The 22,467-nt window shown below is 44.8% G+C and overlaps 1 protein-coding gene across 1 annotated transcript in view; it reads right to left on the bottom strand.

The window, feature by feature from the left end:
- Positions 1-22,467, bottom strand: part of CSMD2 (CUB and Sushi multiple domains 2) — a 667,647-nt gene that overhangs the window by 287,286 nt on the left and 357,894 nt on the right. Inside the window, exon 10 of the mRNA XM_081490945.1 lies at positions 15,147-15,268. Within this exon, the coding sequence (XP_081347071.1) occupies positions 15,147-15,268 (122 nt within the window). The remainder of the gene's footprint in view (positions 1-15,146; positions 15,269-22,467) is intronic.

The following is a 22,467-nucleotide window of genomic DNA, read 5'->3' as shown; positions in this document are numbered from 1 at the left end:
CCCTCGCCCCCGACTCCCCTAGCAACGTCTCCACATCCTTGAGCTCTTGTCCAAGGGCTCCCTGATTGCCCTTCCTCTCTTCTCCGTGTCAGGACTTACCTGCTGTACTGTGACTGAGCTCTTTACCTGGTCTTCCACTACTTCATGAACTTCCTGGAGGGCAGGGGCCAGGTCTCATGGCCTTTGACCTGCCAGAACCTGTCAGCGTGCCAGGCACATGCCAGGCGCTCAGACCACACTGAATAGGAGAATACTGTCCAAACCTCTCCTGAGCCTCCAGCATGGACGAATCTCCAGGCTCTTGGATCTCTCACAGGAGACACCATCTAGAACAAAGGTCGGCAGACTCTTTCTGTCCAGGGCCAGGTAATAAGTATTTGCACCTGAGCATTTTATATGATTTCTGTTGCAACGACCCCTCTTTGCTGTCGTAGCATGAACACAGCCATGGCTGCATACGTTCAGGCAGCACGTACATCCATGATCCACGTACATTGATATGTATGCCAATGAGTGTGGCTGTGTTCCAATATAATTTAGTTTACGAGAATAAGCAATACACTGGATTTGGCTCAAAGGTGGTAGTTTGCCGACCTCTGGTCTAGGAGATTCTTTGAGATACTTAATCACAGTTTTTGATCATCTTCTCTTGAGAGACTTTGTCACCACAAGAGCTGACACCTATAATGTGCTTAACTGTTCTGAGTATTTTACAAACATCAACTCACTAAAGACTCATGACAGCAAAGGCCACTATGAAGACCTCCATTTTACAAATGGGAAAGGCCAGGCATAACGACGTTAGGCAACTCACCTAAGATCACACAGCAAGTGTGATCTGGTAAGTGGTAGGACTGGGACTCATCAGGCAGAGGCCAGGCCCTTACCACCCTGCTCTACTGTCTCTCAGCATCCCAGGGAGGTCTCAGGGCCACGCGATGGGGGCCGTGGCTTATCCTCTTGACCTCCCCTAAGCTCTTTCTCTGGATCCCAGCAGCTCAGCCAACACTTGCTCATAAAATACTCTAAGGATAGCTGTGCCTTCTGCAGACCTTGGGGCCTGGCCTCCGCAGGGAGGAGTCAGGGTCCTGCCTGTACATTCTTGCCATCATCACCCCTTCCGGGAAGCCACAGGTCACCAAGCCAGTGCCAAAAAAGGGAGTATGTGATTACTATGTCCATGATGGGGAAACATTGCTTTGCAGGCCAGTACCCAGAGCTGTAAAATGTTTCACATCACTGCGTAGAGCACCACTGATGTGAGCTGCATTTTAGAGCATCTGACCCCAACACGCAAGCTGATTACACCGAGCAGTCAGCACAAAACACTCCATGTTGAAGCTTTGGGATGGGCCCCCAGTGCACAGTGTGCTGGTTCTTTCATTTGTGTCCCTCTTCTCTCTGGCCTTTGTTTAAAGACACGATCCTGTAATGATTCATTAACTAACATGCAGATGAGTGAAGCTGGCAAAGTGTTTTTCTAAGGCAGGAGAGTGGCAGCACATGAAACAGGCGTGATTAAAGAGGCACGTGTGTGCACAGCTCAGACACCCAATTTGCACCCATCAGATAAATGAATAAAAGAACCCTTCTCTAGGATGTAATTACTGAGCACCTGCCATGTGCCAAGCACCGAGCTAGCTACAGCCTATAAGTTATCTCACTTGTCTGACAATTTGGAGCAGAATCTAAATGCCAAGGGCATGGTACAGATGGAGAGTGCTGGAGAATGGCAGAGGAGGGAGAGATGAAAGGCGGCCACACAGAGGAGGTGGGCGTGCTGGGCCCTGTAGGCAGAGAAGGGTGTGGGCTCCATCCCGGAGATGCTCAGGGAACGAGGACCAGGGAGGGCAGCTGAGGGGGTGAGGGGAGGAGAGAGCAGCCTGGCCGAGTCTGCAGTTGGCTTTTGCCTGGCAGGCCAGAGCAAGGTGCTTGGACTTGAGGGTAAAGATGGGGGGAGGCTGTAACTCAGCATGGAGGGCAGGCTGGGGACAGAGAGACCTGCCAGGAGGCTGGTCCAGGGTCCAGCAGCGGTGGGAGGGCTTCGGGGAGCCTGAGCCTGTGTTCCCTGCAGGGTGGTGGAGGGAGTGGAGTCCTGGAGACGGTATCCCTCAGGACCTTGCTGCCTTTCCCAAGAATTGTGGGGGATGGGAGTGGGACCACGGAGGGTGCCCACCCTGGGCCCGGAGGACATTCCTTGCTTCCTGAGCTTCATCCAGGACCAGCTAAAGACAGGAATCCCAGACTTGTCATCCTGTGCCCAAGGTTTCAGTGTGGCTGCAGAGGATCTGACAGCTCTTAGGCATATTTTGGGAAGCGCCAAGAGATCTAGACTGAGATTGTTTTGTCCAGTGACTGCATTTCTATAACTGCCTCCTAGCTAGGCTCCAGTCTGCTGCCCATCCTTCACTCTGAACCCCAAACTCTGTGCCCCATGACCCTTTTAGAGTGAGGGTTGGGTAACTATGGCCCTTGGGCCAAATCAGGCCTGAGGCTTGTTTTTGTTTGGCACCTTGAGCTAAGAGGTATTCTTACATGTTTAAAGGGTTAAAAAATAAGTAAAGTACTACAAAGAAGGATGTGCAACAAAAAACCTCACATAATCCTCAAAGCCTAAAACATTCATAATCTAACTCTTTGCAGAAAGTTTGCTGATCTCTGACCCAGAGCAGTGGTTTTCCAGCTGGGTTCCCAGGAACCCCAGGGATCCATAAAGATACTAGAGGGGCACAAACAAAGGTGGGAAAAGACCAGAATGGCCTGGACCTTGCTCCAACCAAAGCAGTTCCTTTGGATCTAGTTCATAGTTGGGATTCTGTGACAGACACAGATAATGGTTCACTCACTGTCCCTCCCACTGCTTACCATTCTTAATAGAATGCTGGCTGTTGAAATGTGGCAATGGACCTGGCTAAGCTCAGAGCTAAGGATAGGAAGTGACAGGATTCTGGGCAATGAGACGAGCTGAGGAGTCCTCAGGGCATTTTCCCACCTTTCTCCTTGCTTTCCTGGAATACAGATGTGAGGATAGAGGTGGAGCATCCTTCTTGTGATCATGAGGATAAGAGCAAAGAAAAGCAGAGGGAAAAAGAGGAGGTGCTCAAGACACTGACAAAACTGCTAAACCAGCCCTGGAGTCTTCACTTCTGGACCCCTGGGATGTGGGGGAAATAATCTGTGTTTTGTGTAAGCTTCTGCAGAGCTTCCTGCCACTCACAGCCAATCACAACCTAATGACTGTGGGTTCCGAAGAAAGGTTTTCATTACCATAGAAAAATTCATCAGCTCTTGACCCTCAGGATAAAGTTCAGTTTCTTGGCATGGAAACCCTAGCCTTTTCATGACCTGCTCTTGGCCCTTCCCATCTAGTCAGAGCCCCTCTGCAATCCTCTGCCCCAGGCTTGCTTCCCTATTCCTCCCCAGAGCACTGGCTCCTGAGGGGTGACCTTGGTTTCCCCAACACTCTGCCTTGGGTTCATAATGCCCTGGGGCAGCCTGACTATTAGCTCCACCAAAAGGAAGGGAATTCCCTTTTCCTGGGCATGGACTGCATGGTGACTCCTGCAGGGGTCTTGCTGAAGGCCCAGGGCGGGGCTGGAGAACTGGTTCTTGGCGGGGGAGGAGGGGAGGCCAGTGGAAGGGCTGGCCCGAACCCTCAAGAATTCAAGCAGAGAGGTCTTCAGCACCTTTGAGAAATGCTTTTGAGGAGTTTGTGTAAGAAAGCCCAAGGGCAAAGACTGAGAAGATTCAGAGGTTCTGGAACTTTGGTCAGTACCTCAAATTGAATTTTGGTGGCTCTGAGAGTAGTAAGCCTTTCTTGCATTCATTCACTCATTGGTTGATGGATTTATTCACTGTTAATATGCCCTTGCCAAGTGCTGGGCTTTGAAGAAGCAACAGAGCCAAGACAAATATGAATACCACCCTGAGACCTCACAGTCTAGAAGAGGAGACACACAGGTACTGGGGAACACAGCACAGGGTGATGAGTGCTGAAGTCAGGGCAACATGGGGATGTGGCAGACATGAGAGGCACAAAATCCCATCTAGAGGAGGGAGCAGGCTTTGTCTTCAAAGAGGAAGGTGCATGGGGACCCACAGCCAGCTCCAGGGGGAGGGGGATGCCAAGATATGCTGGGAAGTGAAGACAACTGTGAAAAGGAACGGGATCTGGGTGAGGACTTGGAGGAGGCCCTGAACGGGACCCTCTAGAGCCACCCACTCACGAGGAATGAGTTGCAGGGGTGCTTAGGGAAAACCTCTCTGATCACCAGCCAGCATCTTGCATGGGGCCCAGCACACAGGAGCAAATGTTTGCTGAATGAATAAGTGAGTGAACACATGGGCCAGCACAGGGGTTCCTGACATTTGCACGAGAGAGTGATGGTTGCCTGGAGAGTTCTTTCTCAGTTCTCCGGGTCTACAAACGGAAGAGTGACATGGCTAATCCCCAAGGAGTGAATAATTGAAACACTGTTCTCTTCGGCTTTGAAGTTCATGAAATGAGCTTTCCTCTCCCTCTCCCTCCCACCTCGCTCGTTCTCTCCTGCCTGCCTTTTACTTCTTTTCTAGCACAGGTGGATTAATGTCCTGATCAAACGCAGTGAGGATCCTACACAAATTGCCTCACGTGGCCTGATTTCATACCGAGAAGCTGTGAAAGGGAGGCAGATGTATGCAGGTAGGGGGCACCTACTCAGGTCTGGGTTTCAGTTCCGACCATGAAAATTTCATCAGCCATGTCCTTTCGGAGGCTAAGCTGAAAAGTCCTAACAGGAGGAGGCTCTGGGGCCCGGCATGGGTGGGGCTGTACCTGAGGGGCTACCTGACCCAGGGACAGGTCTCCTCCATCACTTGGTCATTTATTCAAACACCTGCGGAACCTCTCCTCTGTACCGGATGCTGTGCTAACTGCAAGGGAGAGAAACAAATGCCGCCCCTGCTTTGGGGGCTCTCCTGAGCTACAGGGGAAAGAGATTCTAAACCCAGTGAAACGTGATATGCACAAAACAGAAGAGGTTGATGAAGTGCTGGAGGAACAGAGGCAGGACTAAGACCTGGTTGCCTTAGGAAGGCTTCTCTGAAGAGCAGAAATCTGAACTGAGTCTCAAAGGGGGATAGGAATTTGCTTGGAGGAGAAGGGCAGATACACTGGGATAGGATGTGCTGGACAGAGGTCTTAAAGGGCCAGCTGTGTCTATGAACCAGGAGCTCACTGTGGCTGAGGCCAGGATTGTCTGAGGAGAGGCGGGCAGGAGGGCCCTGTGTGCTTTGCTGGGGTAGAAAGGGGTTGTATTTTATCATATAAGCTGAGCTGGTCAGAGCCACAAGGATGCTCTTTAAAAGTGCAAGTTCCAGGTTCTCATCTCACCTCCACTAATCAGATCTTTGAGGAAAGGATTTTGGAATTTATGTCTTTAAATTCTCCCCAGGTATTTCTGATGATTGATCAAATTTGGGAAATATTATTGTGGGCAGAATGACAATATGAACTAAGATAGCCCAACCGGCCAAGAAGGACTCCCATTTCTCCAGACCATCCAGTCCAAGGGAGAATGTGGAGCTGTGCGCCCAGCAGAGCAGGCCAGCCTCACTTGCTCTGAGCTGCCGTTCCTCATTTCCCTGAATCTGCCCAACTTCTGGGAGGATGGACCGCGTGGTGTTCGTTGTTTTATTCTTAGTTCACCGAGGAGAGACAGACCCTTCATCGGCCTCTGCAATGAGACTGTCGGTTCTGGTTCCCACAGTGTAGAGCTGCTCAGCCCATCGTGCTCAGTCGAGGCTGGCATCGTGACGTAGGTTTTCGGCCATTCCCACGCCAGGTCATCGCTGGACCTTGTTTGGACCTTCTATTTGCCCTTGGAGGCCCTAGTCACTGGAACAGTCCCAGCTCCCTCTCAAACTCAAAGGAGATGAAATGTACACACATACACACAGGTGCCAGGGATGTGTAATCATTCCCTGATTAAAGGAGACCAAAGGGACATGTGTCATACTAAGTTAACCTTAAAAATGCATCCCAATATACAGTAGGTGCAGACAAAACTATTTGATTCCATTTATATGGGGTGCCTAGAATAGCCAAATTCATAGAATCAGAAAGTACATGGGTAGGTGCCAGGGGCCGGGGGCAGAGGGTGAGGAGGGGGAGTTGGAATGTAGTGTTTTATGGGGCCAGCGTTTCAGTTTAGGAAAGTGAAAACTTTGGGAGATGGATGATGGTAAGAGATGCACAACCATGTGAACTGCTATTGAACTGTACAGTTAAATATGATTAAAATTGTATGTTTTATATTGTGTGACTTTTGCCACAATAAAAATTTTTTTTTAGAAGAGACACATGTCCTTTTCTACAGACACATATTCTACACACCAAACTCTGAGCCCCTTTTCACGACGGTATTTTTCTTCACCTGCTCCTTGGGGAAGGAGCCGCTGCATTCTCCGTCCAGTTTGCCTCTCTCTCACTCCTGATCCTTCACTCCCCACCCTCTAATTCTACATCGTCACTCTCTTCCTCTGTGCTTGCTTCGCCCTCAGTCTACAACCGCATCAAAATTCCAATCTCCTAAACGACAAACATCCTAAGCAGCCCAAAGCTTTCTGTTCACCCAACCTCCCTCACGTGCCCTTTCTCCTTCCCTCACTTTACCACAAAGGTGTCAAAAGTGCTGTCCACATGCCTGGCCTCTATAGCAGCCCGCTCCCCACCCACCCACTCCCCACCTACTTCTGCTCAGTTCAGCCACTCAGTCGTGTCCGACTCATTGCAACCCTATGGACTGCAGCACGCCAGGCCTCCCTGTCCATCACCAACTCCCAGAACTTACTCAAACCCATGTCCATTGAGTTGGTGATGCCATCCAGCCATCTCATCCTCTGTCTTCCCTTCTCCTCCTGCCTTCAATCTTTCCCAGCATCAAGGTCTTTTCATATGAGTCAGTTCTTCGCATCAGGTGGCCAAAGGATTGGAGTTTCAGTTTCAGCATCAGTCCTTCCAATAAATATTCAGGACTGATTTCCTTTAGGATTGACTGGTTGGATCTCCTTGCAGTCCAAGGGACTCTCAAGAGTCTTCTCCAACACCACAGTTCAAAAGCATCAATTCTTTGGCACTCAGCTTTCTTTATAGTCCAACTCTCACATCCATACAGGACTACTGGAAAAACCATAGCTTTGACTAGACGGACCTTTGTTGGCAAAGTAATGTCTCTGCTTTTTAATATGCTGCCCCACAAAGTGCCACTGAAAGATCTTCTTCCAAGGCCAAAGCCAACAGTCTCTTTCCAGTCCTTTTCCAACAAGATGTTTTTCAGCATCACCACTGTCAGACATATCCTGGTTGGAAACCTCTTGCTTTTGCAACTCAGTTCTCCTATCAACGGCTCTTTCTCTGCTTCTTTCACTGGATCTCCATCATCTGTAAGGATTGTGTTCCCAGATCCATTCTGAATCTTTTCAATCTCTTTGCTCTTTCCAAGAAGCGTTGTTCATTCCTTACACTTGTTCCCAACTGTGTGCCAATGCAATAATACCCACATCTCTCTCCTGAACCCAGATTTATTCACTTTACAACCAGTGTATCCAAATGTCATTGGATGAAACACAGGCACTTCAGATGCATCATGTTTCCCTCTTGACTGCTGCCAAGCTTGTTCCTCCTCTTGTATCTCCTTTGAAAGCCTCCCATTAGTCCAAGTGAGAAAACACGGAGTTGTCTTCTATTTGGCCATTGAATAAATGTTCACTGAGTGTCTACCGTATGCCAGACACTATGGTGGTCACTTGGGACACAATGGTGAATGAGACCTCCCCTTCTCCCCCCATCACACATCCAATCAGCCACCAAGTCCCATCTCATTCCCTAATGAGTGTGAAAGTCACTCAGTCATGTCTGACTCTTTGCGACCCCATGGACTGCATAGTCCATGGAATTCTCCAGGCCAGAATACTGGAGTGGGTAGCCTTTCCCTTCTCCAGGGGAATCTTTCAAACCCAGGGATCGAACCCAGGTCTTCCTCATTGCAGATGAATTCTTTACCAGTTGAGCCACAAGAGAAGCCCTCATTCCCTAAATTCCTCTTAAATCTGTCTTCCCCTCCATGTTTCCTAAGCCTTGGTTGATGACTCTGTTTTTCTTACTTGGGTAACTGCTTCAGCCTCCTAACTGGTCTCACTCCCTTCAATATCCCTCTCTAATATCTCCACTGCTGCCAGAGTAATCTTTCAAAAATTCTTTCTGCTATTGCTCTGGTACAGAAGAAAGAGTGGCCCTCATCCTTCCCAAGGCTTATCCCAGTGCTGCCAGCCCCAACCCCTCCCATCGACTCTGAGACCTTGTTCCATCCAATGGCACAGCACAGCTACTTAAGTTCATGGGCAACAGACCCAGAAAGACTGGCTTTAAAGCCCAGTGCTGCCACTTATACTGATTATGTGCTGTGATCAAGTTTTCTAACCTTTAACTTGTCCATGATTCAGGTTTTTCATCCATCTAATGGGTATTTTAAAACTTAATTTTTTTGTGCTATGAAGAGAATGAAATAAAGTCATTTACATAGAAGGCCTAGCTCAGTTCTTGGCACGTAACAGGCATACAATAAGAGATAGCTATTATTGTTATCACAAATAGTGTAACACTTCTACTCTTAGAAATCTGTTTCAGAATAAAGCCTAAGCCTCTCTATCAAGCCTGTGGGTTCACCTCGATCTCGATCTTGCGGACTTTCCAGCCTCACCTTGATATACGCATGTTGAGCTATTTTCAGTTCTAAGAGACTATCCCAAACCTTAGTGCCTCCGCACCCAAACCTCAGTGCCTCTGCACATGTGTCTACTCTGATATCCTCATCCTTCAAGACCCTGTTCAAATGGCACCCCTTTTGTGACAAGTTCCCCGACCTTCCATTAGTGTCTCTCTTCGAGATTTTCCCATTACACTCTGGACACAACTCCATTAGCACTTGTCTTAACTCTAGCTTTACATTTCTACCCATCCTTCTCTCCTATGTGCACATTCCTCAAGGGCAGAGATCATGCCAACGATCAATGAATGAATAAATGCTAATCTCATGAAACATACTGTGAACTTGGAAAGGCTGTGATTTTTGCTGAAGGAGATGTCCCCAAGGTGACCAGACAGGCAGTCCTTGGATGCACTGAATCTCTCCTGTTGGCTGCTGAACAGCGGTAGGAATACACTGTGCATTTTCTCTGCTGTTTGCAGGAAGGCAGCTCCTACCCTTCAGTCTCAGACTTTGAGTTTCTATATTTATACTCTCCTTTCTGCATTGTATGCTTCCTGGCTCTCCTCCTGGGTTGTGTCAGTGAGGAACACCCTTCAGTCTTCCTGGGCTTCCCTGGCACTACCTGAAGCCCGCTAAGAACCCATGAAGATCCCACTAAGAACATCCTTCTGTATAACCTAACTCTGAGGCAGTGCATTTCAGAGGGACTGGCTTCAGAAACCCAGGCTGGAGTGACCTCTTGCATGTCATGTGGGGTGGTGACTAATATAGGGCCACTGACCTCTAATATAGGGCCACACCAGCCAAGGTTAGGTCTTGCGAGGGCAAATCAAACTGTTTCTCAAAAAAAGTTTCAGGACTTTCCTACGCTTTCCTACGCTTCACCCTCTACCCCATCTTCAGATTCAAAAGCAAACAGAGATAAGCATCTGTAGTTCTTTAGCAATGCCCAAGATATAGCCCTCTAGTCAACAGCTTAACAACTTCAAGGTCCTTCTTCTGGGTTAGCCTCCATTTCCACCCCTATGTGGCTGAAGCATCCTTCTCCACTGAGTAGGTTCATCATCAAATGGTTTGATAAAATATGATTCTTTATTTGCAAAATGACTTGCAGAGGAAATCTGTTTCCAGTGTTCCAAGTATTGTGGTCCTAAGCACTTTTGAGCAAACAATTTTAAAATGTTGAGTAAAATTTAAAAAGAAAAAAAAAAAGCTTTCTATAAGTTAATAAGTGTATAAACTGAGTTATATTGCCCTAAAACTCATATATTGAAGCCCAAACCCTCAACGTGACGATATTTAGAGATGGGACCTTTAGGAAGGTGATCAAGGTTAAATGAAGTCAAAGGGTGGGGTCCTAACCCAATGGGATTGGTGTCCTCAAAATAGGGGAGGAGATACCAGAAAGTTTCTCTCTGCATTTGGACAGAGAACACATGAGGACATACTGAGAAGTAGGTCATCTATGAGTTGGGAGTAGATCTCACCAGAAACCAAGTTTGCTGGCATCTTGATTATGGACTTCTAGCCTCTAGAACTGTGAGAAAATAAATGTCTCTTGTTAGAGTCACCCCATCTGTTATATTTTGTTATGGAAGCCCAAGAAGACTAGGATGGCAAGAACTCTCAGAGTCTAAACCCAATGTAGAGATGCAAAAGGTGATTTGGAGCATTAAGCACATTTTTAAAAACTGGTGAAGTAGAGCTTTGATTTTCAGGGCCCTGTGGAGAAGAGGGAGCAGGAGACAAAGGTCAGGGCCCCCCAAGGTTGGGAACTTTCAGATGACATCCCTGAACAAGGTTGAACTAGTTAAAGTTGCATCCTTAGTGTGAGGTTGAGCTAGAAATAAGCCTACTTCCTTCTCATACAGCTCTGCTAACCTCTGGGTAGATCTGAAGGCTGATTGTGTATCTCAGATTTTGACACTGAATGAAAGCAAATAGAAGACTTCCTCTGAGACTCTATCATGATAAATCTGTCTTCATATGGGTTTTCAGCCTTCAGATTACTTGGGTAGTTTGAAACCTTCATACTGAGAATTTATTCTGAAGAGGTTTCTGGCTGTTAATGGCCCCAAGCACAGAGCAGTAACAAATACACCAGTTTCTACTCAAATCTCAAAGAATCTCCTCCAGACAAAGTTTATGATTCTAACCACATAGTCAAAAATTATACAACAAAGAAAGAAACATGATTCTGAGGGCAAGAGGTGAGAAACAGCAGGCAACAGAGTGAATCTTGCAAAGATTTCATATACTGAGATCAAGAGACACAGAATATAAAATAAATGTGCTTAATATATTTAAATAAATATATGTAAGGAGTAAAATAAACTCAAAAGCAATTGAAAAAACTAAATAGGATTTCATAAATGGAAAATACTAATATTTGAAATTAAAATAAATCTTCAGTGAATGAATTCAACAGATGTTAGACATAACTGACTGAGAATTCTTGAACAGAATGAGAGGAAATGATAGAGGTTAAGAAGAAAAGAAGATAGAATGAGATTCATTAACATGCCTTGTCAGACTTCCAGAAGCAGAAAAGAGAATAAAGGAGAGACAATAGTTGAAATGACAATGGCTAAAAAATTTTCCAAACCGATGAAGATGCAATCCATAGATTCAAGAAGTTTAATGAAATCAAACAGGATAAATACCAAAATATCCACAACTAGAAGAAACTGTAAAACACTACAGACAAGTAGTAGGATAGAAAGAGATGAGAAAGTCTGAGTCATTTTATGAGGCTGGCAATATCTTGATACAGAAATCTGGCAAGAGTGTATGTGGTGTGTGTGTGTGCGCAATGTATATAAAATACATCTTATTTTGTTAACTCTATAATATATAACAAAATAGAAGAAAAATAACTGTAAAATACTAGCAATTCAAATATAGGTATATATATATATTTTTAATAAATTTATTTATTTTAGTTGGGGTAATTACTTTACAATATTATAGTGGTTTTTGCTACACGTTGACATGAATCAGCCATGGGCCCACACGTGCTCCCCATCCTGAACCCCCCTCCACCCCCACCCCCCCATCCCATCCCTCCGGGTCATCCCATTGCCCCAGCCCTGAGTACCTGTCCCATGCAACGAACCTGGAATGGTGTTCTGTTTCACATATGATAATATACATGTTTCAATGCTATTCTCTCAGAACATCCCACCCTCACCTTCTCCCTCAGAGTCCATAAGACTGCTCTATGCATCTGTGTCTCTTATTCTGTCTCGCATATAGGGTTATCGTTACCATCTTTCAAATTCCATATATATGCATTAGTATACTGTATTGGTGTTTTTCTTTCTGGCTTACTTCACTCTGTATAATGGGCCCCAGTTTCATCCATCTCAATAGAACTGATTCAAATGTATTCTTTTTAATGGCCGAGTAATATTCCATTGTATATATGTACCACAGCTTCCTTATCCGTTCGTCTGCTGATGGACATCTAGGTTGCTTCCATGTCCTGGCTATTGTAAACAGTGCTGTGATGAACATTGGGGTACACGTGTCTCTTTCAATTCTGGTTTCCTCGGTGTGTATGCCCAGCAGTGGGATTGCTAGGTCATATGGCAGTTCTATTTGCAGTTTTTAAAGGAATCTCCACACTGTTCTCCATAGTGGCTGTACTAGTTTGCATTCCCACCAACAGTGTAAGAGGGTTCCCTTTTCTCCACACCCTTGCCAACATTTATTGCTTGTAGACTTTTGGATAGCAGCCATTCTGACTAGTGTGAAATGGTACCTCATTGTGGTTTTGATTTGCATTTCTCTAATAATGAGTGATGTTGAGCATCTTTTCATGTGTTTGTTAGCCATCTGTATGTCTTCTTTGGAGAAAAGTCTGTTTAGTTCTTTAGCCCATTTTTTGATTGGGTTGTTTATTTTTCTGGAATTCAGCTACAGGAGTTGCTTGTATATTTTTGAGATTAATTGTTTGGCTGTTGCTTCGTTTGCTAAAGATTCTACCAGAAAATTACTAGAGCTAATCAATGAATATAGTAAAGTTGCAGGATATAAAATTAACACACAGAAATCCCTTGCATTCCTATACACCAATAATGAGAAAACAGAAAGAGAAATTAAGGAAACAATACCATTCACCATTGCAACAAAAAGAATAAAATACTTAGGAATATATCTACCTAAAGAAACAAAAGACTTATATATAGAAAACTATAAAACACTGATGAGAGAAATCAAAGAGGACACAAACAGATGGAGAAATATACCGTGTTCATGGATTGGAAGAATTAATATAGTGAAAATGAGTATACTACCCAAAGCAATCTATAGATTCAATGCAATCCCTATCAAGCTACCAACAGTATTTTTCACAGAACTAGAACAAATAATTTCACAATTTGTATGGAAATATAAGAAACCTCGAATAGCTAAAGCAATCTTGAGAAAGAAGAATGGAACTGGAGGAATCAACCTGCCTGACTTCAGGCTCTACTACAAAGCCACAGTCATCAAGACAGTATGGTACTGGCACAAAGATAGAAATATAGATCAAAGGAACAAAATAGAAAGCCCAGAGATAAATCCACGCACCTATGGACACCTTATCTTTGACGAAGGAGGCAAGAATATACAATGGAGAAAAGACAATCTCTTTAACAAATGGTGCTGGGAAAACTGGTCAACTACTTGTAAAAGAATGAAACTAGAACACTTTCTAACACCATACACAAAAATAAACTCAAAATGGATTAAAGATCTAGACGTAAGACCAGAAACTATAAAACTCCTAGAGGAAAACATAGGCAAAACACTCTCTGACATAAATCACAGCAGTATCCTCCATGACCCACCTCCCAGAATATTGGAAATAAAAGCAAAAATAAACAAACGGGACCTAATTAAAATTAAAAGCTTTTGCACAACAAAGGAAACTATAAGCAAGGTGAAAAGACAGCCTTCAGAATGGGAGAAAATAATAGCAAACGAAGCAACAGACAAATATAGGCATATTTCAAAAGTGAAAATACTAAATGACCAGATTGGGTTTATCTCAGGGAGGCAGGGTTGGCTTAACATCAGAAAAACCAAAGTGGAATTCACCACACAGGACAATAAGGGAGAAAATCATATGATTATATCAATAGATGTAGAAAGATGCTCAATAAAAGTCAACATCCATTCACAATGCAAGCTTTTAGCAAACTAGGATTAGAAAGGAACTGTAAATTAAAACAAAAGCTTCAGCAAACATCATACTTAATGGTGAAGAAGTAAAACAATCTGTCCAACATTGAACAATGGCAAAAGTACCTAGCATCATCACAATGATTTGACATTATACTGGAGATTCTAGGTAGAACATTAGGGCAAGAAAAAGGTTGATGAAAAGGTATAAGAATGAAAAGGAAGAAACAAAACCATCACCCTTTGCAGATGATGATTGTTTTATGTAGAATATGCTAAAGAATTCATAGATAAATTACTATGGGATAGCTGTAACATATAAAAATTAATTGCATTTCTAACCACTATGCAATAAACAGGTAGAAAACTAAATGTTAAAAGATACGATTTATAAAACCAACAACAAAAATATCTAGGAATAAATGTATTATGAAATGTACAAGATTTATAATGACAAAATTACACAAGTTTATTGAAAGCTATTAAAGAAGCCCTAAGTAAGTAAAGATATGCCATATTAATAGACTGGAAGACTTGGAATCATAAAGGTACCAGTTCTTCTTCAATTTATCTGTAGTTTTTGTATAATTAAAAATTCCAACAGGTTATTTTGTGGATCTTGGCAAGATACTTATACAATTTTTTAGCAAACAAAGGAAACAATTTTCACAGGAAAAAATATTAAATGAGAAAAGATGCAAAAAAATGTATAGAGCAATACAAAATGATACATGGCAATATAGAAAAACCTTAAGGACATAATTTTGAGTAAAGCTAATTAAGTCTATATATCAATACAACATGATTGCATTTATATGAAGTTCAAGTGCTGGGAAGCTAAACATTGCATTTTGAGGGATACATACTTATGTGCTAACTATAGAAAAGCAAAGGAATAATAAAGTACACAGTTGAGGTAATGGTGGCCTGAGGGTTAGGGAATGGAATGAAGTTACTGAGGGACACAGATCACTAGGATATCTGTGGGGCATTTTGTTTTCCCTTGAGCTGGGAAATGGCTACACAGTTGTGTCTTGTATTGATGTTATTTATATCATATTTTACAAGTATGCTTTTGTATCAACTTGGTATTTAACAAAAACAATTTTTAATAATTGTCTTCAGAGAATCTATCAGAACCAAGTTCTGGGTTTGAAATCCCTGGTAGAACAACTGTCTCCTATCCAGTCCCGCCCACAGGACACGATCCACGCTTCCTACGGGCCTTACCTTGGCAGGGTTGAGTGCTGTGATGATCCACACACAGTGTGCGTTGTTGTCATACTGAATGGGGAAATTGGGGGAGGTGATGATGCCCGAGGGGCCTCGAAGGTGGGCATCACACATGCGGGCTGCAGAGAGGACATGGAAGACAAACATTTTAGTTTAGACGAGGACCAGTTCCCATCCCCACCTCCCAGCCGCGGCCCAGAAGAGCCTGAAGTCTGTACATCGTATCCCAGATAAAACCTTCTACTTCGTATTTCCTTCCCCCATAGTTCCTAGTGGGCTCAAGAGAAGTCACAGTTCCCAGAGCACTGGGGGCAGGGGTAGACCCCACATGCCCTGACCTGCCACTCTCTAGGCAATGATGGACTTACACAGTCCAGCTAAGCAAGTCCCCTTGCCTGGAGTCCACTGTGACCCAGCACCACATCTCTACCAAGAGGGTGTGGGCTAGTACTACTCACCTTGACCTCAAGCTAAGTGGACCCCAGACACCTTTTGACCTGCTAAGCTTTTTTCTCCTGCTCCGCTGACCTTTCTGCATCCTCCCATGGGCTCTCAGGTCTGCCGAAGGAGAATTTCAGGGTGTCCTTGTCAAGGCCACCCCTACTAGGTATCAGAATGTCTGTGCCCAAGAACTCTGCAAGGCCCCTGGCTTAGCCTGGTGCCAGGCACCCGGAATGATTTTAGGGGCAGTGAAGTACTTTCCCAACCCCTCCCCACACTTAGCATATGCCTGAAATAGGCTTTTGACTGGAAGCATCAAGATTCAAGGTGAATTAGAAGAAGTGCTCTCCTCAAGTAGATATAAAGTGTTATCAATCACAGCTTAATCTAATTAAGCTCTTTAAAATAGCTTCTAAACTAATTAGATTAAGTAGTGATTGATACCAGTTAAGGTACTACATTGTATCTAGGTGTTTGCCTTCTTTAAAAACGCGTTCTTTAGTTCCAGCCACTTCATTCTTCAGTGTTAGCACTCAGCTATTTTAATAAAAAGTTCTATGAGCCTGTTCTGTTGCTGCCCACATGGCAATTTATCCTAATTGTAGGTAAAGTGCCTAACAGTAAAGAAATAGTGAGCAAACTCAACAAGCCTAAGCATATAAAATGAAAGTGGTGTCAAACCTGGTTTCCTCTGATGGGACAGCATATCCTAGAACTTCTCTCTGTGTGCGGACAGGGCCACGATAAACCTTTCCCAGGAAATCCTTCCTAGGAGGGCCTGGGAAGGAAGCTCCCCAGTTCCCGGACATAATTAATCTCTTCTCATTTCACACACTCATTCCTGTGCTCATTCATTCCTACGTATATTCAGTGCCTATTAGAGGCCAGGCTGAGTGTGGGAAGAGAAAAATGTCTAAGGCACAATCCCTCTTCTCTGAAGAGCCACTAGCAAGTGGAGAGAACAGATGTGAAAACAGTTACAACTGAGCAGAGTGAGTGTTGTTAGGGGGTTACCTGCAAGAGACCCTGGCTCAGAACTGCCCCTTCTGTTCTACGAGCTCATGCCCTCCAGTGAGGAAGTTCCTTCTGGTTACTCATTCCAGTGCTGAACCTGAAGGGTACTCTTCTTCACCCTGAGCTCAGATACTGTGTCAAGTGTGAACCACGTTCTAGGGGAATCCTCTCCCCTACTCCTCTCCTGTGCATCTGATTGCTGTGTAATTCCGTCCTGAGAAACACTGACATTCACCGACTGGACTTAATACAGCTGCACCTGAAGGCCGATTATCATGGTGAGCAGATCGTAGGCTATGCATTTGGGGCTTGGCATTTTGGGTTTTGTTAGTTAAGTCTGAAGTCAAAGTTTAAGTGTTAGTCGCTCTGTCGTGTCTGACTCTTTGCGACCCTGTGGACTGTAGCCTACCAGGTTCCTCCGTCCATGTAATTCTCCAGGCAAGAACACTGGAGTAGGTAGCCATTCCCTTCTCCAGGGGATCTTCCTGATCCAGGGATCAAACCCAGGTCTCCTGTATTGCAGGCAGATTCTTTACCGTCTGAATCACCAGAGAAGCCCTGGTAAGTTAGAAAACCTCTCTGATTCTACTTCTTCATCTGTAAAATAGGACTAGTGATATTGCCCCACTGAAGCATGATGAGGGTGAAATTCTATGAGATCTTCGATATGAAGGCTCACCCAGGACCTGGGACATCGTCGATATTTAACAAAGGGAAGCTGGGACGGTGGACTCAGATGCCATGGTCATTCCCTCTCACTATCCCCAAGATTTCCCAAGGCCAAGGATCTTTTATTCCACCTTTTGTGAATTTTCTTTATAGGATTTTTTTTCCCCCACAACCACATTTGAGACTGACATCATTACTAAACAAATTAGAACAAGATAATCAAGATCAAAACTCTAATGCTAGCCCACCATTGCAATGCGGGCCTGAGGCTTCAGAATGCTAGCCCTGCAGGGGATCCTTCCAAGCCTCTACCAGTACCACATTACATCGCTTCCGGAGACTGAGGTTTTGCTGCCAAAAGCTGTCAGCTTCAGACTTAATTTATCTTGCACTTGTTTCCAAAAATTAGATGGTATTTGCAGTTTGTTGAAACGTGGTGAAGGTAATTAGGGAGAAGAGGTCAAAAAGCCATTTACCACTTTAAGGGCTTAGAGGGGTTTAATTAAAATATTATACTCGGCAGCTAGTTAGCATGGAGCACCTATAAATAGATTTGGGATGGAGCATCAGCTTCTTTTCTCCTCTGCTGTCTGGGTAAGGTCGGGAGGTCTGCGGACAGACAGACTTCCCTCTGAGCAGCCAGCCCCTGGGATCCCACCAACAGATGGATAGTTCATTGCTGCAGCCTACACGGGCTGGCGAAATGGTAGATGCTCAGACAGTGATGGAATAAATGAATAGACACAAGCTTATGTTTCTGTATTTGCCTTTTCCCATCAAATAAATGCCCTGCTGGATAACTTTCAGGAGGTTTTTCAGGACCTTCCAAGCCCAAGCTCTGCAGCCAGTTTCACTGTTTCTCTGAACATCAGTATGCCATATAGCAGAGGCAGTGTTCCAGGGGACTTTCGGAAGAATTATTTAGACCCACAGCCATTTCTGGCATCAAAACAACTTGGTACCAAAAAGAAAACTGATCTAGATGCGAGTGGCTCTGGTCTTTTATCTTCTCCCCAAACCTTATTCCCACCCTGCTCCATGCTGGCTTCACTCACTTCTCCTACTATTGACCTTCCTCCTATCCTTTCCACAGTGCTCTCTCAAGAACCACCTCCTGACCACCAATTCCAGGGCAAACAAACTCTGACTTGTAGCTGTAATGTCCGGAGAAGGCAATGGCACCCCACTCCCGTACTCTTGCCTGGAAAATCCCATGGACGGAGGAGCCTGGTAGGCTACAGTCCATGGGGTCGCTAAGAGTCGGATATGACTGAGCGACTTCACTTTCACTTTTCCCTTTCATGCACTGGAGAAGGAAACGGCAACCCACTCCAGTATTCTTGCCTGGAGAATCCCAGGGACGGCGGAGCCTGGTGGGCTGCCGTCTATGGGGTCGCACAGAGTCGGACACGACTGAAGCGACTTAGCAGCAGCAGCAGCAGCAGCTGTAATGTCTTTAAGGACCTCCTGCTTTAACTCCTGCCTGGATTAAAGCCCATCTTCCCCTCGCAGGCCCACCACTTCCTCTGCAGCACTCAGCAATGGAGAGTTTTCTCCTCCCTCTGGTGTTCCCTTCCACAAACAACTGGTAATACCCCAGAGGACGTTTTCTTCGACCTTCATCTGTATCTCACCCCCCTGACACCAACTTTCCACCATCAGCTCCCTGTCTTCTCTTCCCAACTTGGATTTCATGGTCCACTGTCATGATCATTTTCTTGCAAATCCACCTAAGTCCTTTAAATGGTTGCCCGGAAGACATCAATCGTGGATGAACCTCTCCACCTACATCCTCCAGCCCTTCCCCAATGCGGTCAAGCTTTGCTGGAGAAAAATCACCTGGGTAGGAAGATGTCCCTATAAATTCATGATCGCTCACCTCAGAGAGCTGTGGATATTGTCCAGCAACTCTGCCATTTAGCTCACTCTCCTACTCTGTTCAAAGCCCTTTCATGCCTCTCGCATGCCCCTTTGACCTCTCGCCCTTCCCCTCACCTCCTCTTACACTCAAGTGATGACCTTACCTCAGAGAGCTGTGGATATTGTCCAGCAACTCTGCCATTTAGCTCACTCTCCTACTCTGTTCAAAGCCCTTTCATGCCTCTCGCATGCCCCTTTGACCTCTCGCCCTTCCCCTCACCTCCTCTTACACTCAAGTGATGACCTTGCTTCAGTTTTTGTGGGTGAAACAGAGGACATTTGGCAGGTGTACCCTGTCTCTCATCCCTCAAGTCTGCAATCCCATCTGCTTATGTTCTCTTCTTCTTCTTTTTGGTTCCAACAGAAGAATGGTTCCTTCACTTTTCAGAGGTCAGCCCCTTCTCCTGAGATCAGGTGCTCCTGCCGAAGATCAACCATGTTCCTACATATCTGGAGCCTGCTTTTCTGGGACCCAGGAGCGTCCATCTGTGAGATCTTAAACTCCATCACCCGGTCCCTTCCCCTGCTGCTTCCTCATCCAGCAGAGAATCTTTGGTCTCAATGCACCCCATGGTGTCCTAAATCCTTGGTCTCTCCAGATCCCTGGCTCCTTCATTTCTCCCCATCTCTCCATCCCCTCCTGCCCCTTCTCTCACCACTTAGTCTGGACCGCAAGACCCTCTCCAGCAGCTCCCACCCACTCTATCTGCCTTTGATGAATTCTATTGTCCATCTTTATTCCTAATCCTGGGTGCCATGGGGCTGCCGGAGAACCGTGCGGTACCACCACAGACAGATTCATGATTTGCCACCATAATGGAAGCTTTGGTCCAAGTCAGTCTTCTCCCTTGTCTTTGTTCTGCTTCCTTGACAGTTCCTTACGGGGCAATTTCAAGCACCCACCATTTAGTTGAGCCACTTAACCCGGAGGCTGCCTCCAGGTTTTTGTTGTATTTGACCTTTCTAAAGTGTCTGACCCTACTGACTCTGCTCTCTCTGTGACCACTGGCTCCCATGATGCCTCTGGCTCTTCTCCAGTACTCTGACTGATTCGTCTTATCCAATAACTCCCTAAAAGTAGTTGTTTAAATCTGTGCAAAGAATATACAACATTTTGCATAGTTTTTGCATAGTTTTTGCAAATTTTCTGTGAGTTCACAATGAGATCAAAATGTGTGTTAGTCACTCAGTCATGTCTGACTCTTTGTGACCCCACAGACTGTAGCCTGCCAGGATTCTATGTCCATGGGATTCTACTGGCAAGAATATTGGAGAGGATTGCAATTTCCTTATGCAGAAGATCTTCCAGATCCAGGGATCGAACCCTGGTCTCCTGCATGGCAGGCAGATTCTTTACTATTTGAGCTATAGGAAAGTCTCTGAGATCAAAATAAAGGTTACCAAAAAGCGTGTGTAGGGCCAGTTGTTCTATGCGATTTCCATCTAGTATGTTGACTCTGAATTGGTGTCCAGGTGCATTTTTCAAGTAGAAGTATGGGCCTTTGGTCAGCGGTGGAATTCCAGTTCAAAAGATTAGCTTTGTGTCCTTGGGCAAGCTGGCAGACCATTCCAAGCTTGAACTAAACATAAAATATGGATATTGCCTCTTTCCTTGTAAAGAAATTATGAAAAATGCTTACTGTACTGCTTCATACAAGCACAAATAGCTTAATAGATGGAATTTTTAAACATTAGTATATATGTATGGGTCAGGGACTCAGGGGATAATGGGACATGTATTCTAGTGCAGTCAGTATATCACCCAGCAGAGAATAATGACAGAGGAGGGGTGACATGCGGGAGGGGAGAGGGAAGGGGGAAAGAGAGAGGAGGGAAGGGGGATGAAGAAAGAATTCTGAACAACATTAACGTTTGAAGGGGAAGCCCAGGAAGCTGATCCAAGAAGAAGGACAATCACCTGTAATTTTCATGCATTTAATTCAACCTGTACACACTGCTATATTTAAAATGGAAAACCCACAAGGACCTACTGTACAGCACAGGGAGCTCTGCTCCACGTTATATGGCAGCCTGGACGGGAGGGGAGCTTGGGGGAGAATGGACACATGGATATGTATGGCTGAGTCCCTTCACTGTCCATCTGAAACTATCACAACATTGCTAATTGGCTATTCTCCAACATAAAGTAAGAAGTTAAAGAAATAAAATACTGGGTTCCATATGTAAAATAAGTTTGACAAGCCCTATATTGTATTGCCTGTCTCTGGGCCTGAACCGAATTAGTATAACGGGTACAACATCATTTCATGTTGTCCTCAATCTCCTTTGGATGATCAAAATTTTCTAGTCGTCAGCTGAGAAGCTTATTTCTTCTGGTCAGAGGGCAGGAGAAAAATAAGGCCTGTGAATTCTTAATTTCAAATTCCAAAATGAGGGCACAGTTCCACATTGTTCATTCATTTCAATCACTGATTCATTCAGGTTGTCCGCAAATGTTTGCTGAGAACCTACCATTTGCCGAGCCCCATGTTTTAGCAGAATTAATTGTGTGGAAAATGAATGTTTAAAAACAAATCATATTTTAAATGCATTAGAGGAAAAATAATATCACTATGTGTGGTGGTGAATCCTTTTCAGACTGTGGTCTTTTGGTGACCTGCTTATTAGTGGAGCTACCGTGGAATTCAGAGTTTTGTCCCTTTCTATTTTTAAAGTGGGCTTCACTTAAACTCTCTATTAAAAAAAAAAAATCACTTGTAGAATAGTGAAAGTCAAAGCTGCTCAGTCGTGTCTGACTCTTTGCGATCCCACAAGGGAAGCCCAAGAATACTGGAGTGGGTAGCCTATCCCTTCTCCAGCGGATCTTCTTAACCCAGGAATTGAACCGGGGTCTCCTGCATTTCAGATGGATTCTTTACCAACTGAGATAAAGTAATTCTGACTAGTTAAAAATAAAAGATTAAAAGAAAAACGTTCAAAACTGCCAAAATTAAAGGACCCTTGAATTTAAGATCTATCTCAGCCTTTGGTTTTCAGGAAAGACCAGGACAGATTATCCAAGTCCAAACTCAGGAACCTCTGTTTTCTTCCTCCCTCACAATGACCTTGGGAAAGAAAGAAAGGAGAGAGTGACAGGAAGGTGGAGGTGCCCTAGAAGCCGCTCTCCACTACAGCTGGCACCGGTCACTTTCCATAGAATGGCTTGTTTAAATCTGGCAAGCACCAGGAAATGGAGGTTTTGTTTCCCCAGTTCACAAATGAGGGCCCCATGGCTTCAAAAGATGATGAAAGCTGCCCAGAGTCAGCAAGCTAA

The sequence above is a fragment of the Giraffa tippelskirchi genome, chromosome 5 (genome assembly GCF_054371585.1).
Source record: "Giraffa tippelskirchi isolate mGirTip1 chromosome 5, T2T-mGirTip1v1.2.pri, whole genome shotgun sequence".
NCBI classification, from domain to species: domain Eukaryota; kingdom Metazoa; phylum Chordata; class Mammalia; order Artiodactyla; family Giraffidae; genus Giraffa; species Giraffa tippelskirchi.
This window is presented reverse-complemented; position numbering and strand designations above follow the sequence as displayed.